Source organism: Raphanus sativus, chromosome 3 (genome assembly GCF_000801105.2).
Source record: "Raphanus sativus cultivar WK10039 chromosome 3, ASM80110v3, whole genome shotgun sequence".
In the NCBI taxonomy this organism is placed as follows: Eukaryota; Viridiplantae; Streptophyta; class Magnoliopsida; order Brassicales; family Brassicaceae; genus Raphanus; species Raphanus sativus.
This window is the reverse complement of record NC_079513.1, coordinates 19,651,505-19,665,363: the sequence shown is the minus strand read 5'-3', so window position 1 is coordinate 19,665,363 and position 13,859 is coordinate 19,651,505. Positions and strand designations below refer to the sequence as shown.

The following is a 13,859-nucleotide window of genomic DNA, read 5'->3' as shown; positions in this document are numbered from 1 at the left end:
ATATAACTTAATTATTAAATTAATTTTAATATTTAAACGAAATTAAATAAATTATAAATAAATATTCATTTTTTTCTTTCTGAAACACTAATAAACATATGTTATAAATATGTTGTTTTTAAAATATTTTTGGAGTTTTCACTTTTATTAAAGATAAATGTTTTGTATGGATAAAATAGTGTTAATTTAAACTTGTACATCTAAGATCTATAGAATAATCTTTTAATCTCGGTCGCCGGATACTATGGTTAATTAAAAAATTGAGTATGAAAGCTATTTTACCCATACAAAACATTCACCCATACAAAACATTTGTCAGTAGATGGAAGACCAACCATACAAGCAAACTAACAACATAGCAGAGTCGTACATTTCTAGAGGTTCACTAAACACATCCATTGTCCGTACTCCGTAGCTTCAAGTAGTTACCACATAAGATCTTCTTTGCCTTGTTTAACAAATACAAGTTCGCATCTGCTTGAAGCTCGGGAAGAAAATGCCAACTCCGTGATCATCTCAAGGTTCTGAACATTATGTTCCATTGTATCAGCAATGATTTTGGCCTTGTTTAAGCGGCGAGCGTGTTTCAAGATGTAAACCGCAATATCTCTGTCTTGGGGTCTCCCAAAGTATCTTGACCAGTTCAAAATTTGTAGACTCGACAACAGACATTCAGGTACAGGGCTCGGTTGGTTCCAGCAAACCATTTCATTAAGCCCATCATACCCGTGTCTCTGACACCAAGCAAAAAACACTTTAGATAGAGAGACGATACTCAACCTACACATTCCACAGAAAAAGAAAAAGAGAGTTCACGGGAAGAAACTAACTTCCATGTGAGAGATGTCTAGTACTCGTAAGTTAGGAGAATCTTTGAGCAACTGGTCGAGAAGATGCGACGAATTCTTTTTGCACACACATTGCTTCAGATGTTTAAGCTGATTGAAAACAAAACCACCACTATACACAAGATCGAACACCGACCACTTTTTGGGATCTTAATCACCACACGACATCAAAAAAAAAATTATTAGTAAACAAATCCTACAATTGAGAGTGAAAGACTTCAAATAGGATTAAATGAAAAAACCTCTAATTACCTCTGAGCATATAGTAAGATGCTTGACAGATGTGATGGATCCAATGACACTCTTGAGAACAGAGGATACAACACTCACATATGCTTTCCTCTAGCTTAGGCATATCTTTAATCTCAATGTCATCATGTCTCCAATAGTTCCAGTCCACCAGTTTGAAATACTTCAAAGAAGGAATATCTATCACATACCCATCAAAATCCCAGTCATCAGGCACAAAGAGTGATAACCTCTGTAAAGTTGGGATGATAAAAAAGTGATCTTTCCCATACTGTGTTGTTCCTCACAAAAATTCACCGACAGGTCTTCAAGAACAGGACATATATCAAGAAGCCCTTGAAGAGAGTCATCATGTTGGTACGTAAGATATTGAAGATCCAAAGTTTTCAGAGAGGGAACATCTATGAGAGCCATGCCTCTGAGTTTCAAGATCACAAGCGAGTTGCAGGTGTAAAAGCTGCTCGGGAATATGTTACCATCACCTAAATAATAATCAATATCCAGGTCACGTACATTGCGAGAAACTGCAATTTCAACCCACCGTTTGATGCCTTCAGGCTGAGTGTGTTTATCACTTATTAAGTAAAACTAAGATTAGCCGATTAGCTAAGAAGTATGTCTTTTTTTTATTATTATTAAACCATAAATCATATTCATCTTTACCTCTTTGGAGCTTTCTGTTTGCAGGTATCTTCAGTCACTACGACTCAAGTATCTAATGGAATCGCCAATTATAGATTTGACCTCTCCAATTGCGTAAATCAAGTACCAAGGAAAGGAAGGGAGAAGACGAGTCGAGTGAGGAAGATGAAAGAATCAAAAGCCCATCGGGTTTGATTATTTGGTTTCGGTTATATATTCGAACCGAACCGAACCGAAAACCCAACTCTTTGATAATTTTTGTATTTTCAGTCGAACGGTTCGGTTCGAAAAGAAAATTTGATCGACCAAATAGAGTCAGTCTTAGAGCAAACCGATCAGATTGATATTTCATTTGGGCTAAAAGCCGATGATTGTTTAGTTTGTTTTTTTTGTTTTTGGTTTTGGATTTTTTTTATTTAAATTTTTGATTTTGGATTTTGCAATATATTTTAACTTTTTGAAAAATTTGTTGGTTTTTGATTTTTTTAATTAGTTATCTATTTTCCTATCGATAAAAAAATTGAAATATAGTTATACATGTAGCTAGTAGTTTTTATTTTTATTTTTTAAAAATAAATTTTATTTTGATAGATAAATTTCAAGTGAACAAAAAAAAAAGATAGATAAATTGCAAAAGCTGTTTCATATTTCTTTCAGTTATTCATATAATTTTTATTTCATATTTATGATAGAAATATTTTTATTCATATATCTAAATTATGAAATCATAAATAACATTTCATATACACGTACGTACAAAGATTGGTTTAATTGACTCTATAATTAAACACTGAACACATTACTTTATAATAAAGATGAGCGACGATAGAAAAACATTTTTTGATATTTTCGGAGAGTTAGTAACACACACTCCCCTAATGTTCTTCTTCTTCCTTGCCTCTGCGCCGCGTTATCTCTCATCCTCTCCATGAATTCCTCCCAAGCTTGCTTCTTCCACTCTCATCTTCGACCTATCTCGCTTCCCCAATCCTCCTCCTATGGCTTCGTCTCAAAGCGTAAGCCTCTCTTCCTCAGAATTACTTGTTACGTAGAAGACTTATCAGGACACAGTCCTCAAATCTTCAAACCTAATATCGAGGGCACTGGGTTTATCACTGTTGCTATAAAGTTCACCACTTTACTTTTCTTATTCCTGCAAATTTGAGGTTTCAATTGGTGTTTTTTTTTTTGCAGGGGACCCATCTCTGTGCTCTCAACCATTTGGATCAAGAAGAAGATGCCTTACTACTACGAGTTTGAGTTTCTCAAGAACGAGAGAAACCTGTTTTACACAGGTGAACAGAGGACATCTCTTTACAAAAGAAAGGAAGAGTTTTTCCATCAGTTATTCAGATAAGCAATCCGTGGGAAGCGATGAGATGCACACAGGTGCTTTGGATGTGGAGATTGTTCCTCCAGAGCCACGCAGTTCTGTTGTGTCCGAAGCACTTGAGGATAATAACAATAACAGGCCAAAGTCTTTTAGGAACAGGTTTCTTGATTTCGTCCGGATAAGTTCAGTGCTCAATAGCGCAGGGGAAAGGTTCTTTAAGAGTGAGATAAGGAGGAGGTTGTTTGTGACGGCTGTGTTGCTTGTGCTTAGCCGTGTTGGATATTTTATCCCTCTGCCTGGATTTGACAGAAGATTGATACCTCAGGATTACCTTAGCTTTGTCTCAGGTTCTGTTGGTGAGTGCTCTCATGCCTCTTTGTGTCCTATATAGTCCCCTTGTTCGGATGAAAAATCTGAGTTTGTGGTTTACAACTTTTTTTTGGTAGAGGAACTGGGTGAGTTTGGAGCAGAGATCAAGCTTTCTCTCTTCCAGCTTGGGCTCAGTCCACAGATAATAGCATCCATAATCATGCAGGTTAGTGTCTCTCTGTACACTGTGGGTTATTTATGTATTAAGATTGTGATTGATGGTATCAAGTGATAATGAAATTGTGTTTCGGCACAGGTGCTTTGTCACGTTCTTCCATCATTGGTGAAGCTGCGAAAGGAAGGATTAGATGGTCACGAGAAGATCAAGAGTTATATGTGTGTTTAGCTTGTTTGTACACATCTTCTTGTGACTTGTGTGCTTCTCTAAAACAAAAGTTACTAAATCGTTTCTCCCCTCGAATTGCTTTAGATGGTGGCTATCGTTTTTCTTTGCGATAGTGGAAGGTATAGTGGTGGCTTGCACTTCTCTCCAGTATTCTGTTTTTGCAGCCACAGCTCAGTAAGTTTATTCACGTTCTGAGTAGCATAGATGTTGCTTTTGGATTCTATCATCTTAAGTAAGAGAGTTCATGCTTGTTCAGGGTCAAGCATGTAATGTTGACAGCGTCTCTGCTAGTCTGCGGTGCAATGACGATGACTTGGCTGTGTGATACGATATCAGAATCTGGATTTGGTATTTTTGGATCTATCTCTCTATGCTTGATCGTACCCATTGGTATCTTATGGTGATGCTGAAATGGATTACCATGTTCATAACCTGTTTCTGTGCATTTTTACAGGTCATGGATCATCTCTAATCATTTGTGTGGGAATATTGACGGGCTACACAGAGACCTTACACAAGATGCTTAATCAAATCTCAGGTACTTTTGTTTTTTTTTCTTACTCCATGTTTCCCCAATATCTCCCACATCTCCTGGAAGCAACTATCATTCGCCTCTCTACTCAATTGATTTATAAGAAGAAAGAGACATTCTTCTGTCTTCTGCAGGAAGTTTTACGAATTGGTTGCCTTACTTGTTGGGCGTGCTGGGCATTTTCACGGTAGTAACTATGTTCGCTGTTGTTGTTACCAAGGGCTGCAGGAAGATAAAGCTTCAATATTATGGCTTTAAACTTGCTTCTGCTTCGAGGTAATCATCAGTTTTGTAGGATAAAAGATTGTTGTATGATTGTAATTGTTACCAATAAAGCTAGGAGGACCCTGAATTTAACGTGTGGTTTACTCATATATAATTGTTTTTTTATGCTATGCTTTTGCCATTTGAGCAGAGAAGGTTCTCCAATAACAGAGGTGGAGCCATACATACCATTTAACATTAACCCAGCTGGAATGCAGCCTGTTCTTACAACCACTTATCTCTTGGCATTTCCCAGCATTCTTGCTAGGTAAAATCCCTTGAAACATTCTTGTTTCTTGCTTGCTTCTTTTGTTGTTATTACCATCTTAAGGCTGTCTAATGTAATAAGGTGATTTGGTATTGTTTTCAGCATTCTGGGCTCTCCTTTCTTGTTACACGTGAAGGAGATATTAAACCCTGAAAGCACAATTGGAGCACCACCATGGGTTTACTACTCAGTCTATGCGTTTTTCGTATTTCTCTTCAACATATTTGACATTGTGAGTGTTGGTTACTCTTTTTTCTCAGTCTTGAGTTTCAATCTTCCATGAATATTATTAAGCAGGGTTACATGTTCTGTTATGCAGGCCAACTTGCCAAAGGAGATAGCTGACTACTTAAATAAAATGGGAGCGAGAATACCAAACATAAAGCCTGGGAGAGCCACAATCGAGTACCTCACGAAGATACAAGCATCAACTAGATTTTGGGGTAAGCTTAAGTTGTTGTTGTTGCATTGTAGACTTACTCATTTTTAATATATATATAAATCTCTAAGACCAAGTGTTGGTTTGGTTGATTCGAATCAGGAGGTCTTCTGTTGAGCTTTTTGGCAACATCATCTAGTGTACTTGATCACTATCTACGCAGCATCAATCAAGGCTTTTCTATCGGGTTTACGTCGGTGTTAATCATCGTAAGAGTTCTTTGTGCATTCAAATATCTTTCAGTTAACAATTATGGTTTCATGTTTGTTGAGATCTCTATTGATTGCTTTTACAGGTTGGTTCCATTATTGAACTCAGAAGATCTTACCATGCCTACAATGTAATGCCGAGTTTGAGCAAAGCTTTGAAGAGGTATGGTGTATGATGGATGGGGATTCAAGAAACATGAGAGATGATTATATATTTTGGTGGTTTTGAGTTTCTGTAGCTTTTTTTTTGTTTCTTTTTAGATTTTAGGTAGATGATTTGTATTGTCAAGGTTCAAATACACATTAGCATCATTGTCTTACCAAAGCATTTGCAATATCAGAAAACTTACTACAACAGCAACGAAAATTATCATATATCAATAAAATTTTCTGAAATAATGTCCCCATAACTGATTTATACTTGCTTACAAAACTTGTTTGTAGACGCAAAGAGAAGACATAAAGTCAACTTTCTCGACGTGGAAAGCGTGTCTCAAAGTGTTGACCCAATATAGTATAATAATAATTCAATATAGAGTTCAGAGATGTATCCATCTATCTTACCTTTCCAAGCGTGTCTCAAACTTGACTTTTAAGCTTTCTCTCATGGCAGATTCTTCTTCACCTTTGTCATTGCAGCCTTGCCACTGGAGACACCATGTGTTCCCAAGCTTCAGTGGCCAAGACGTCCGCAGAACCTTTCTCAGTCACCTTCTCAAGGAGTTCCGGCGAAAGGGAATCCGCACGTTCATAGATAACGATATCAGGAGAAGCCAAATGATTGGTCCTGAGCTGGTACAGGCTATCAGAGAATCAAGGTTTGCGGTTGTAGTGTTGTCCAAGAGATATGCATCTTCTAGGTGGTGTTTGGATGAGTTGGTGGAGATCAAGGAATCTAGCAAAACGGTTATGCCCGTTTTCTACAAGGTTAATCCATCTCATGTGAGGAATCTAAACGGAGAATTTGGAACGGCATTTGAGGAAGCATGTCAAGGCAAACCAGAGGATGTGAAGCAGAGATGGCGAGATGCTTTGGTCTATGTGGCTGATATAGCCGGCGAGTCTTCTCAAAACTGGTTAGTTGATTGTTTTTAATAGTTTTTGGTTTTTAAATTTTGGTTTTTCATTTTTTTCGGACTTTGGTTTCTGGTTTTTAGATTTCGATTTTGGTTTTTAATCAAAATATCCCAAACTATGCTTGGTATGAGTGGTTGATTCTCACTAAAAATGATAATGGTAGTGGAAGCAATCATTTTCATATTTTCTGATAGGGACAGTGAAGCAGATATGGTTGAAAAGATTGCTATGAGCATTTCAAATGAACTGAACTCCGCAGCATCAGGAGGAGATTCAGACAATCTGGTCGGAATCAGTGCTCATATGAGAGAGATGGATTCTCTGTTATGTCTGGAATCAAATGAAGTGAAGATGGTTGGGATTTGGGGTCCTGCAGGTATTGGCAAGACTACAGTTGCCAGAGCTTTATTCAACCAGCTTTCTAAAAACTTCCAACACTCTATCTTTGTGGAGAATGTTAGAGGGTGTTATATCAGAACAGGACTGGACAGAGATGGCTTCAAGTTGCGTTTGCAAGAACAGTTTCTGTCTGAAGTTATTGATCATAGGCACATGAAGATACATGAGTTAGGTCTGGTAAAGGAAAGATTGCAGGATCTGAAAGTTCTTGTTGTTCTTGATGATGTTGACAAACTAGAACAGCTTGATGACTTGATGAAACATTCTCAGTGGTTTGGACCCGGAAGTAGGATCATCGTGACGACGGAAGACAAACGGCTTCTGAGAGCGCATGGGATCAATCTCATATACGAAATGGGTTTTCCATCTATAAGTGAAGCTCTTCAGATCTTCTGCCAATCTGCATTTGGAAAAAGCTCTGCTCCAGATGGTTATGTCGAGCTTGCTAGTGAAATTACAAATCTTGCTGGCTATCTTCCCCTGGCTCTGAAGGTTTTGGGGTCATCTCTGCGAGGGATGAACAAGGATGAGCAAAAGTCAGCGCTGCCTAGACTCAGAACCAGTCTCAGTGAGGATATTAGGAATGTTTTACGTGTCGGTTATGATGGTTTACATGATAGGGATAAGTCCTTATTCCTTCATATTGCGTGTTTATTCAGCGGTGAGAATGTTGAGTATGTGAAGCTTTTGCTCGCAAGTTCTGGCTTGGATGTCAACTTTGGGCTACAAGTTTTGACCAATAGATCTCTCATATACATGTTGAGATGCAATCGCACCATTATGATGCATAGTTTGCTACAACACTTGGGCCGAGAAGTTGTTTGTGCACAATCTGTTGACGAGCCTGGAAAACGTCATTTCTTGGTGGATGCTTCAGAGATCTATGATGTACTTGTTGATAACACAGTAAGTCAATTGTCTCTCTCTCCAAGTTACTTTCCTTTTTAAGTCACTGTCACTTTGCATTAGGCCTGCAACTGAACTGAACCAAAAAGTTAGGATTTCAGTTCAGTTAGGAGGTTCGGTTCAATTCGAAAATTTAAAAATTGGTTTTTCAGTTCGGTTTGATAATCGTTTAGTTAAATTAACCAAACTATATCGATCTTAACCAAATTTCCAAACCACTAACCAAAATCCAAACCGAAATAAAGAAACTTAGCTGATTCTTTTTTTAATTTTTAACCAATTTAAACCAAAATTAAATTGAATTAAAAACTTCAGTTAAATTCAGCAGAAATTTTTTGAGATCCAACTAACCAAAAACCGAACCAACCAATTTTTTCGATACAATTCAGCGAGATTTCGGCCAAACAAAACTAACCAAAGTCCGAACTAACTGAACATGCATGCGTACTTTGCATGAACATTAGTTTCAGTTAATACTTGTGTGTGTGTTTCAGGGCACTGGAGCTGTTTTGGGAATATCTTTAGACTTATCAAAGATCACTGAGTGGTTTCTGAACGAAAGATCTTTTGGTGGGATGCACAACCTGATGTTTCTAAAATTCTACAAGTCCTCGTTGAGTAAAGATCAAACCGAGCTGCATTTACCTCGAGGCTTGGATTACCTTCCCCGTAAGCTTAGGCTGCTGCATTGGGATGCATATCCCACGGCAGCACTGCCTCAGAGTTTTCGTCCAGAGTTTCTTGTTGTTCTAAATTTAAGAGAGAGCAAGCTTGAGAAGCTATGGGAAGGAGAACAAGTAAGCAAATTCAATAATAAAGTTCAACTAGATTTTGACCCGCCCTTAAAAAGGGCGGGAATATTTTTTGTCGGAAAATTATTTTACGTAATAAAAATTATGATTTTTGATAAATTATATATTTAACTTTTTATGAAATTTATCTTAAATTTACTTATATGACTTATCTTTGTTATTTTGAATATGACTAAATTTTAGAAGACTCTAAATAATTCTAACCCGTAATATGATTTTATTTATTTAAACCGAATTTAAACTTATTTTACACTGATTTTTAATTTAAATAAAATATTTTATATTTTCAACACTCTTGTATTGAAAAATTCATTTGTGCGTTTCAAAACATTTTCTATAATTTTATCAAATTAAATTTATGTGATTTAGTTTTTATTTTAAATGAAATTATTTTTAAGGAGTTGAGATAATTGAGAACCATATTATGATTTTGTTGATTTAATCATTTGTTATTTCAACTTGATTTTATTTTGAGGTTTCATTTAATAAATGTAATTAATAATGTGAAAGATTTTTTTTGGAAAGATATGGTGTAAATATTTAGGAAACAAAATTTTCAAAAAGATTAAAAACTGAATTATATTAAATATTCTTTAATATAATTACAAAATAATGACTTTTGATTTGTTGCAAATAATGTTGGGAAAAAAATACATACAATTTCTATAATTAATTAGAAAATTTTCAAGGACATATTCATAAACAGTCATCTATCTGCTTTAATAGTATACATATGACCAGCTGAAACAAAGATTATATGTTTCATTTATTTTGTTTTATTTTAAAATAAACAAAATAAAAATATATTGATTCATCTAATCTACTAAATAAAATGTTAGGTTATTTGAATTTATGCTGTAATATTATATGCTTTGTTGAAAACAAATTTGACTTATGGAATTTAACGTTAGTGTTTTATTTGTTTATTTATAAAAACAATTTTTTAACTTTAATTATTAGATAGTTTATAATATTATTTGAATTATGTTTTGTAAATACTTGACTATTTATAATTAATTAACATAACATTATTTGAACTATGTTTTGTAAGTACTTGACTATTTCTTAAAGTTAACATTTGGTTTTAATTGCTACAATTTTATTTCTTAAAATATATGATCGGAAATATAAATATATTTTTTTTGGAGAGTTTTACTCCTATATAGGAGGAATATCTACGATTTAATATTTAGGAAATTTTAACTAAGAAGAATATCTTACTTTAGTATTAGTTCCACAAACCTAGCTTATTAGTTATTTTGCAGATGTTATAGAATCTTTCAAATTTAAATGTGATATATGATTAGGAATAGATTTTATTATTCCAGATTTATTTTATTATCTTTCAAATATAGTTTTGTTTCCACCACTGTCGATTGAACTTTGTTTTACCATTAGTCAATCAATTATAAATACAAACAGAGGAAAGTAAAAAATACATCGATCTAGCTAAACAAAATGAAAACAAACATGTACAAAAATGTACAATAAACCAAAACCCAAAAGAGCTTACTTTTTGTTAGTTGTGGGGTCAAACTTATCATATACCCAGAAATAGCTTTGGTTAATCGACAGTAGAGCATCAACCTAAAACACTTCTAAGAACAACCATTATCACCAGTTTTCATATTTAGATCGACATGCACTCATTGCAAACCAGCACCCATAATCTCAACAAAAATAATTGGTAAACCTAACTTAGAATCACAAAAACACAAATCACGTGCATATTCATCTCTATTTGAATCGCTAACAATCTTTAGATCAATCTATACAAAAAATGAGAAAGAGAGGAAGAAGATGGAGAAGGTGAGAACACAACGATGATGAGAATAAAAGATAAGAAAGAAAACGTAAATGATGGATTAACTTATATTATTAGATTTGTATATTAAGGGCATTTATTTAGCCACAACATGTTTTAATAAGTCCAAATTTAAATGATGCCATGGTAAGTTTTAAATAAGACTCTGTTTTAATAGATTAGATAATCTCAGCTCTCATAATATATTAATCTTATTGTTTTTTTTTTCATAATTTAGCCTCTTAGAAGTCTGACACATATGGACTTGAGTATGTCTGAGAATCTAAAAGAGATTCCAGATCTTTCAAAAGCGGTAAATATGGAGGAACTTTGTCTCAGTCATTGCAGCAGTATGGTGGAGTTACCTCCCTCAGTCAAGAACCTTAACAAACTGGTTGTTCTTGAAATGGAGTGCTGCTCAAAGCTAGAGTCTATTCCAACAAATATCAACTTGGAATCTCTCAGCATTCTCAATCTTGATAAATGCTCGCGATTAACAACTTTTCCAGATGTTTCTTCCAATATTGGATTTCTCTCTATATCAGAAACCGCAATAGAACAAGTTCCGGAAACAATCATGTCTTGGCCAAATCTGGCAGCACTGGACATGTCAGGCTGCAAGAACCTCAAGACATTTCCATGTCTTCCAAACACTATAGAATGGTTGAATTTCAGCAGGACAGAGATCGAAGAAGTCCCTTCGCGGGTGGTCGAGAATCTCTACAGGCTAAGTAAACTACTGATGAACAACTGCATGAAGCTGAGAAGCATCTCTTCTTGTATTTCTAGGCTGGAAAACATTGAAACGCTTGATTTCTTGGGATGCAAGAATGTTGTGAACTTTCCTGTGGAGATCTTCGAGAGCTCTCGGTTCTGTCATAATCTGGTGATGGAAATGGGAGACATCCAAACTCCTGGTCTTCCTCGACCATTTTATTTCAGGGATGGTTATATTGAAACAATCCCGGATTGCATCACACGTCACTGTAAGCTTCCCTTTCTGAATTCATCAAGACCAGTATCCAGCAATATTGAGAGTAATTTCATTTGGTTCGACCAACTAACAAAGGGGGAAGAATGGCATGGTAATGATGATGATGATGAGTGATGAGTCTATTTATTCTTATTGATTGTTTATACAGCTAGTTTTATCATCCGTATGTTTCATGTTTGTAAAAAGTCTTGTACTAATGTGTTGAAGCAACACTGAAACATGTTTGACATTGTGAGTGTTGGTTACTATGATAGATAGGCATGTTCGAAACCAATGTCTACTTCTCATCTCTAAAAGGATTCGGCACCATGAAGAAATACTGCAACTTTGGCTCTCTGTTAGATAGTCAAAACAAAAGTACTCTGTTCTGTAGGAAGTTTCCTAGCTAAAAGTAGCAATAGCTGTAACAAATACTTTTTCTGAATAAATTTTACATATTATTCAAAAAAAAAAAAAATCTGATTTCTGTGTTTGTTGAGATCTCTATTGATTGGTTACAGGTCGGTTCCATATCATTGAACTCAATAGATCATACCATGCCTTGCCTACAATGTAATGCCGAGTTTAAGCTAAGCTTTGAAGAGGTATGGTGTATGACGGGGATTCAAGAAACATGAGCGATTATATATGTTTGGTTTAGAGTTTCTATAGTTTTGTTTTAGATTGGGTAGATGATTTGTATTGAGGTTCAAACACACATCCGCATCATTGTCTGACCAGGAAATTTCATAGACTCAAGTGTGTCAAGTTTCAACTTTAAGAACCTACCAAAGCATTTGCAATACTTTTAGTATACAAATATATTCTATATCTATCAGTACTCACAATTAGCCAAACCATTACCCAAAGGTTAACACATTATCTACTTTATTAAAACAGAAGTACACATATAAAATACCCCTAAGTTTTTCAAGTTATTTACACTCTAATGCCACTGAAACTATTAATAGTCTTTCCTTGTAATAATCTTGTCTTTTCAAATTAATTAATGCATAATTCCTAGGGCTTATTGCAAAAGTGACTCAAAACTTGAATTCAAACAGAAAACTAACCTTTTCTTTTGACTCATTTTTTTTTGAGTTTTTAACCCCACATCTGCATTTTATCTACGAAAATGCCATTAACCCTTTTTTTTTTTTTTTTCGAAAATGGCTTCTTTACTGTCTCAACCTCATTTTCTTCAAGTATTTACAATATTGCCACTGCCATGAATAGTGGGAACAACCTTGTACGAACTGTTTGGAGCTTTTAATGCCTTTTAATGCACGTAAATCTCTTTACACTCTCTCTGTTTCAATTGTTATGAACTAAAAACAACATTTCTTTCACTTTCTCTCCATATTCATCCAAAAAACTGAAGCTTTTGATTCAAAATTGTTTGGAGCCATATTTCTTTCGTTTTGACTTACGGTTGCTTTCGTTTGAGGTTCTGGGTGGTTGGAGAAAACCCTGTGTGCAAACAAAGTCATCTCACCTAGTTGAAGGTACGAATTTGAATTTTTTTCAAAATCTGTTCGCGTAGAAGACTTACAAGTAAGTCATCTGTATGTAGAAGACTTACTGATGAGTCTTCTGGTCAAACGGACGACTTAAACTAAGTCGTCCAGCTTTGTTTGGTGAAAAAAAACAGTCCAGACGACTTATATATAAGTCGTCTACGAGAAACAGGCTAGTTTTGCATTTGACCGAATCGTGTCAGATCTTTGACTAATTTCTGACGACTTATAATTCAGTCGTCTCTCGGAAAGTTAAAATTTCAATATTTTATTAAACTAGACGACTTAACTGTAAGTCGTCTTAGGTTAGTTTTGTAGTTGAAAAATAAAACTTCATAATTTAATTTTACCAAGACGACATAATATAAAGTCGTCCCGTCAGAAGACTTAATTTAAAGTCGTCGGGGAAAGCAAAGTCGTCCAGAATTTTTCCCAATTAAGTCGTCCCAAACCTTGCTTATCCCGGACGACCTTAAATTAAGTCTCGCTAGCTGGACGACTTTTAGTTAAGTCGTCTGGAGAAAGTTAAATTTCAAGTTTATTTTTCAATTACAAAACTAACCTGGGACGACTTACGTGTAAGTCGTCTAGTTTGAATAAAATATTGAAATTTTTACTTTCCAGAGACGACTGATTTATAAGTCGTCCAGAAATAGTCAAAGATCTGACACGATTCGGTCAAATGCAAAACTAGCCCGTTTTTCGTAAGACGACTTCTATATAAGTCGTCTGAATTTTTTTTTTTAACAAACAAAGCCGGAACGACTTAGAATTAAGTCGTCCCTTTTAATTTTCAATTGCAAAAGTGACCTCTTTAGACGATTACCTTTAGTCTTCTGGACGACTTAAATCTAAGTCGTCTGCGATAAATG

At 35.1% G+C, this 13,859-nt stretch overlaps 3 protein-coding genes across 3 annotated transcripts; 2 read left to right on the top strand and 1 right to left on the bottom strand.

The window, feature by feature from the left end:
* Nucleotides 1-208: 208 nt before the first annotated feature.
* LOC108845865 (FBD-associated F-box protein At5g38590) lies at nt 209-1,642 on the bottom strand. Its single transcript, XM_018619057.2, has 4 exons — nt 1,370-1,642; nt 1,101-1,277; nt 831-997; nt 209-734 (listed from the first exon to the last, which is right to left on the bottom strand). The coding sequence occupies exons 1-4, from the start codon at nt 1,509-1,511 to the stop codon at nt 426-428; spliced, it is 795 nt and encodes a 264-aa protein (XP_018474559.1). The 5' UTR covers nt 1,512-1,642; the 3' UTR covers nt 209-425.
* Nucleotides 1,643-2,566: 924 nt separating this feature from the next.
* On the top strand, nt 2,567-5,898 carry LOC130509175 (preprotein translocase subunit SCY2, chloroplastic-like). The gene is made up of 13 exons (XM_057004892.1): nt 2,567-2,755; nt 2,934-3,428; nt 3,519-3,607; nt 3,698-3,777; nt 3,872-3,961; nt 4,044-4,135; nt 4,242-4,325; nt 4,454-4,595; nt 4,735-4,851; nt 4,954-5,083; nt 5,171-5,294; nt 5,393-5,499; nt 5,586-5,898. The coding sequence occupies exons 1-13, from the start codon at nt 2,668-2,670 to the stop codon at nt 5,673-5,675; spliced, it is 1,728 nt and encodes a 575-aa protein (XP_056860872.1). The 5' UTR covers nt 2,567-2,667; the 3' UTR covers nt 5,676-5,898.
* A 101-nt stretch (nt 5,899-5,999) lies between these two features.
* Nucleotides 6,000-11,825, top strand: LOC108845427 (putative disease resistance protein At4g11170). The gene is made up of 4 exons (XM_057004891.1): nt 6,000-6,575; nt 6,771-7,881; nt 8,376-8,678; nt 10,736-11,825. Exons 1-4 carry the CDS (start codon nt 6,106-6,108, stop codon nt 11,603-11,605), a joined length of 2,754 nt encoding a protein of 917 aa, XP_056860871.1. The 5' UTR covers nt 6,000-6,105; the 3' UTR covers nt 11,606-11,825.
* Nucleotides 11,826-13,859: the final 2,034 nt, after the last annotated feature.

What these genes read in the sequence shown, in the direction of transcription:
- LOC108845865 (XM_018619057.2), bottom strand. Translation starts at nt 1,511, where the DNA reads ATGGCTCTCATAGATGTTCCCTCTCTGAAAACTTTGGATCTTCAATAT. An exon ending in TTTTTGTGAGGAACAACACA is followed by an intron (nt 1,278 to 1,369) that starts GTATGGGAAAGA and finishes GGTATGTGATAG; the next exon opens with ATATTCCTTCTTTGAAGTAT. An exon ending in ATCTTACTATATGCTCAGAG is followed by an intron (nt 998 to 1,100) that starts GTAATTAGAGGT and finishes GTGGTGATTAAG; the next exon opens with ATCCCAAAAAGTGGTCGGTG.
- LOC108845427 (XM_057004891.1), top strand. Translation starts at nt 6,106, where the DNA reads ATGGCAGATTCTTCTTCACCTTTGTCATTGCAGCCTTGCCACTGGAGA. An exon ending in GGCGAGTCTTCTCAAAACTG is followed by an intron (nt 6,576 to 6,770) that starts GTTAGTTGATTG and finishes ATTTTCTGATAG; the next exon opens with GGACAGTGAAGCAGATATGG. An exon ending in ATGTACTTGTTGATAACACA is followed by an intron (nt 7,882 to 8,375) that starts GTAAGTCAATTG and finishes TGTGTGTTTCAG; the next exon opens with GGCACTGGAGCTGTTTTGGG.
- LOC130509175 (XM_057004892.1), top strand. Translation starts at nt 2,668, where the DNA reads ATGAATTCCTCCCAAGCTTGCTTCTTCCACTCTCATCTTCGACCTATC. An exon ending in GATGCTTAATCAAATCTCAG is followed by an intron (nt 4,326 to 4,453) that starts GTACTTTTGTTT and finishes TGTCTTCTGCAG; the next exon opens with GAAGTTTTACGAATTGGTTG. An exon ending in TTTCCCAGCATTCTTGCTAG is followed by an intron (nt 4,852 to 4,953) that starts GTAAAATCCCTT and finishes TATTGTTTTCAG; the next exon opens with CATTCTGGGCTCTCCTTTCT.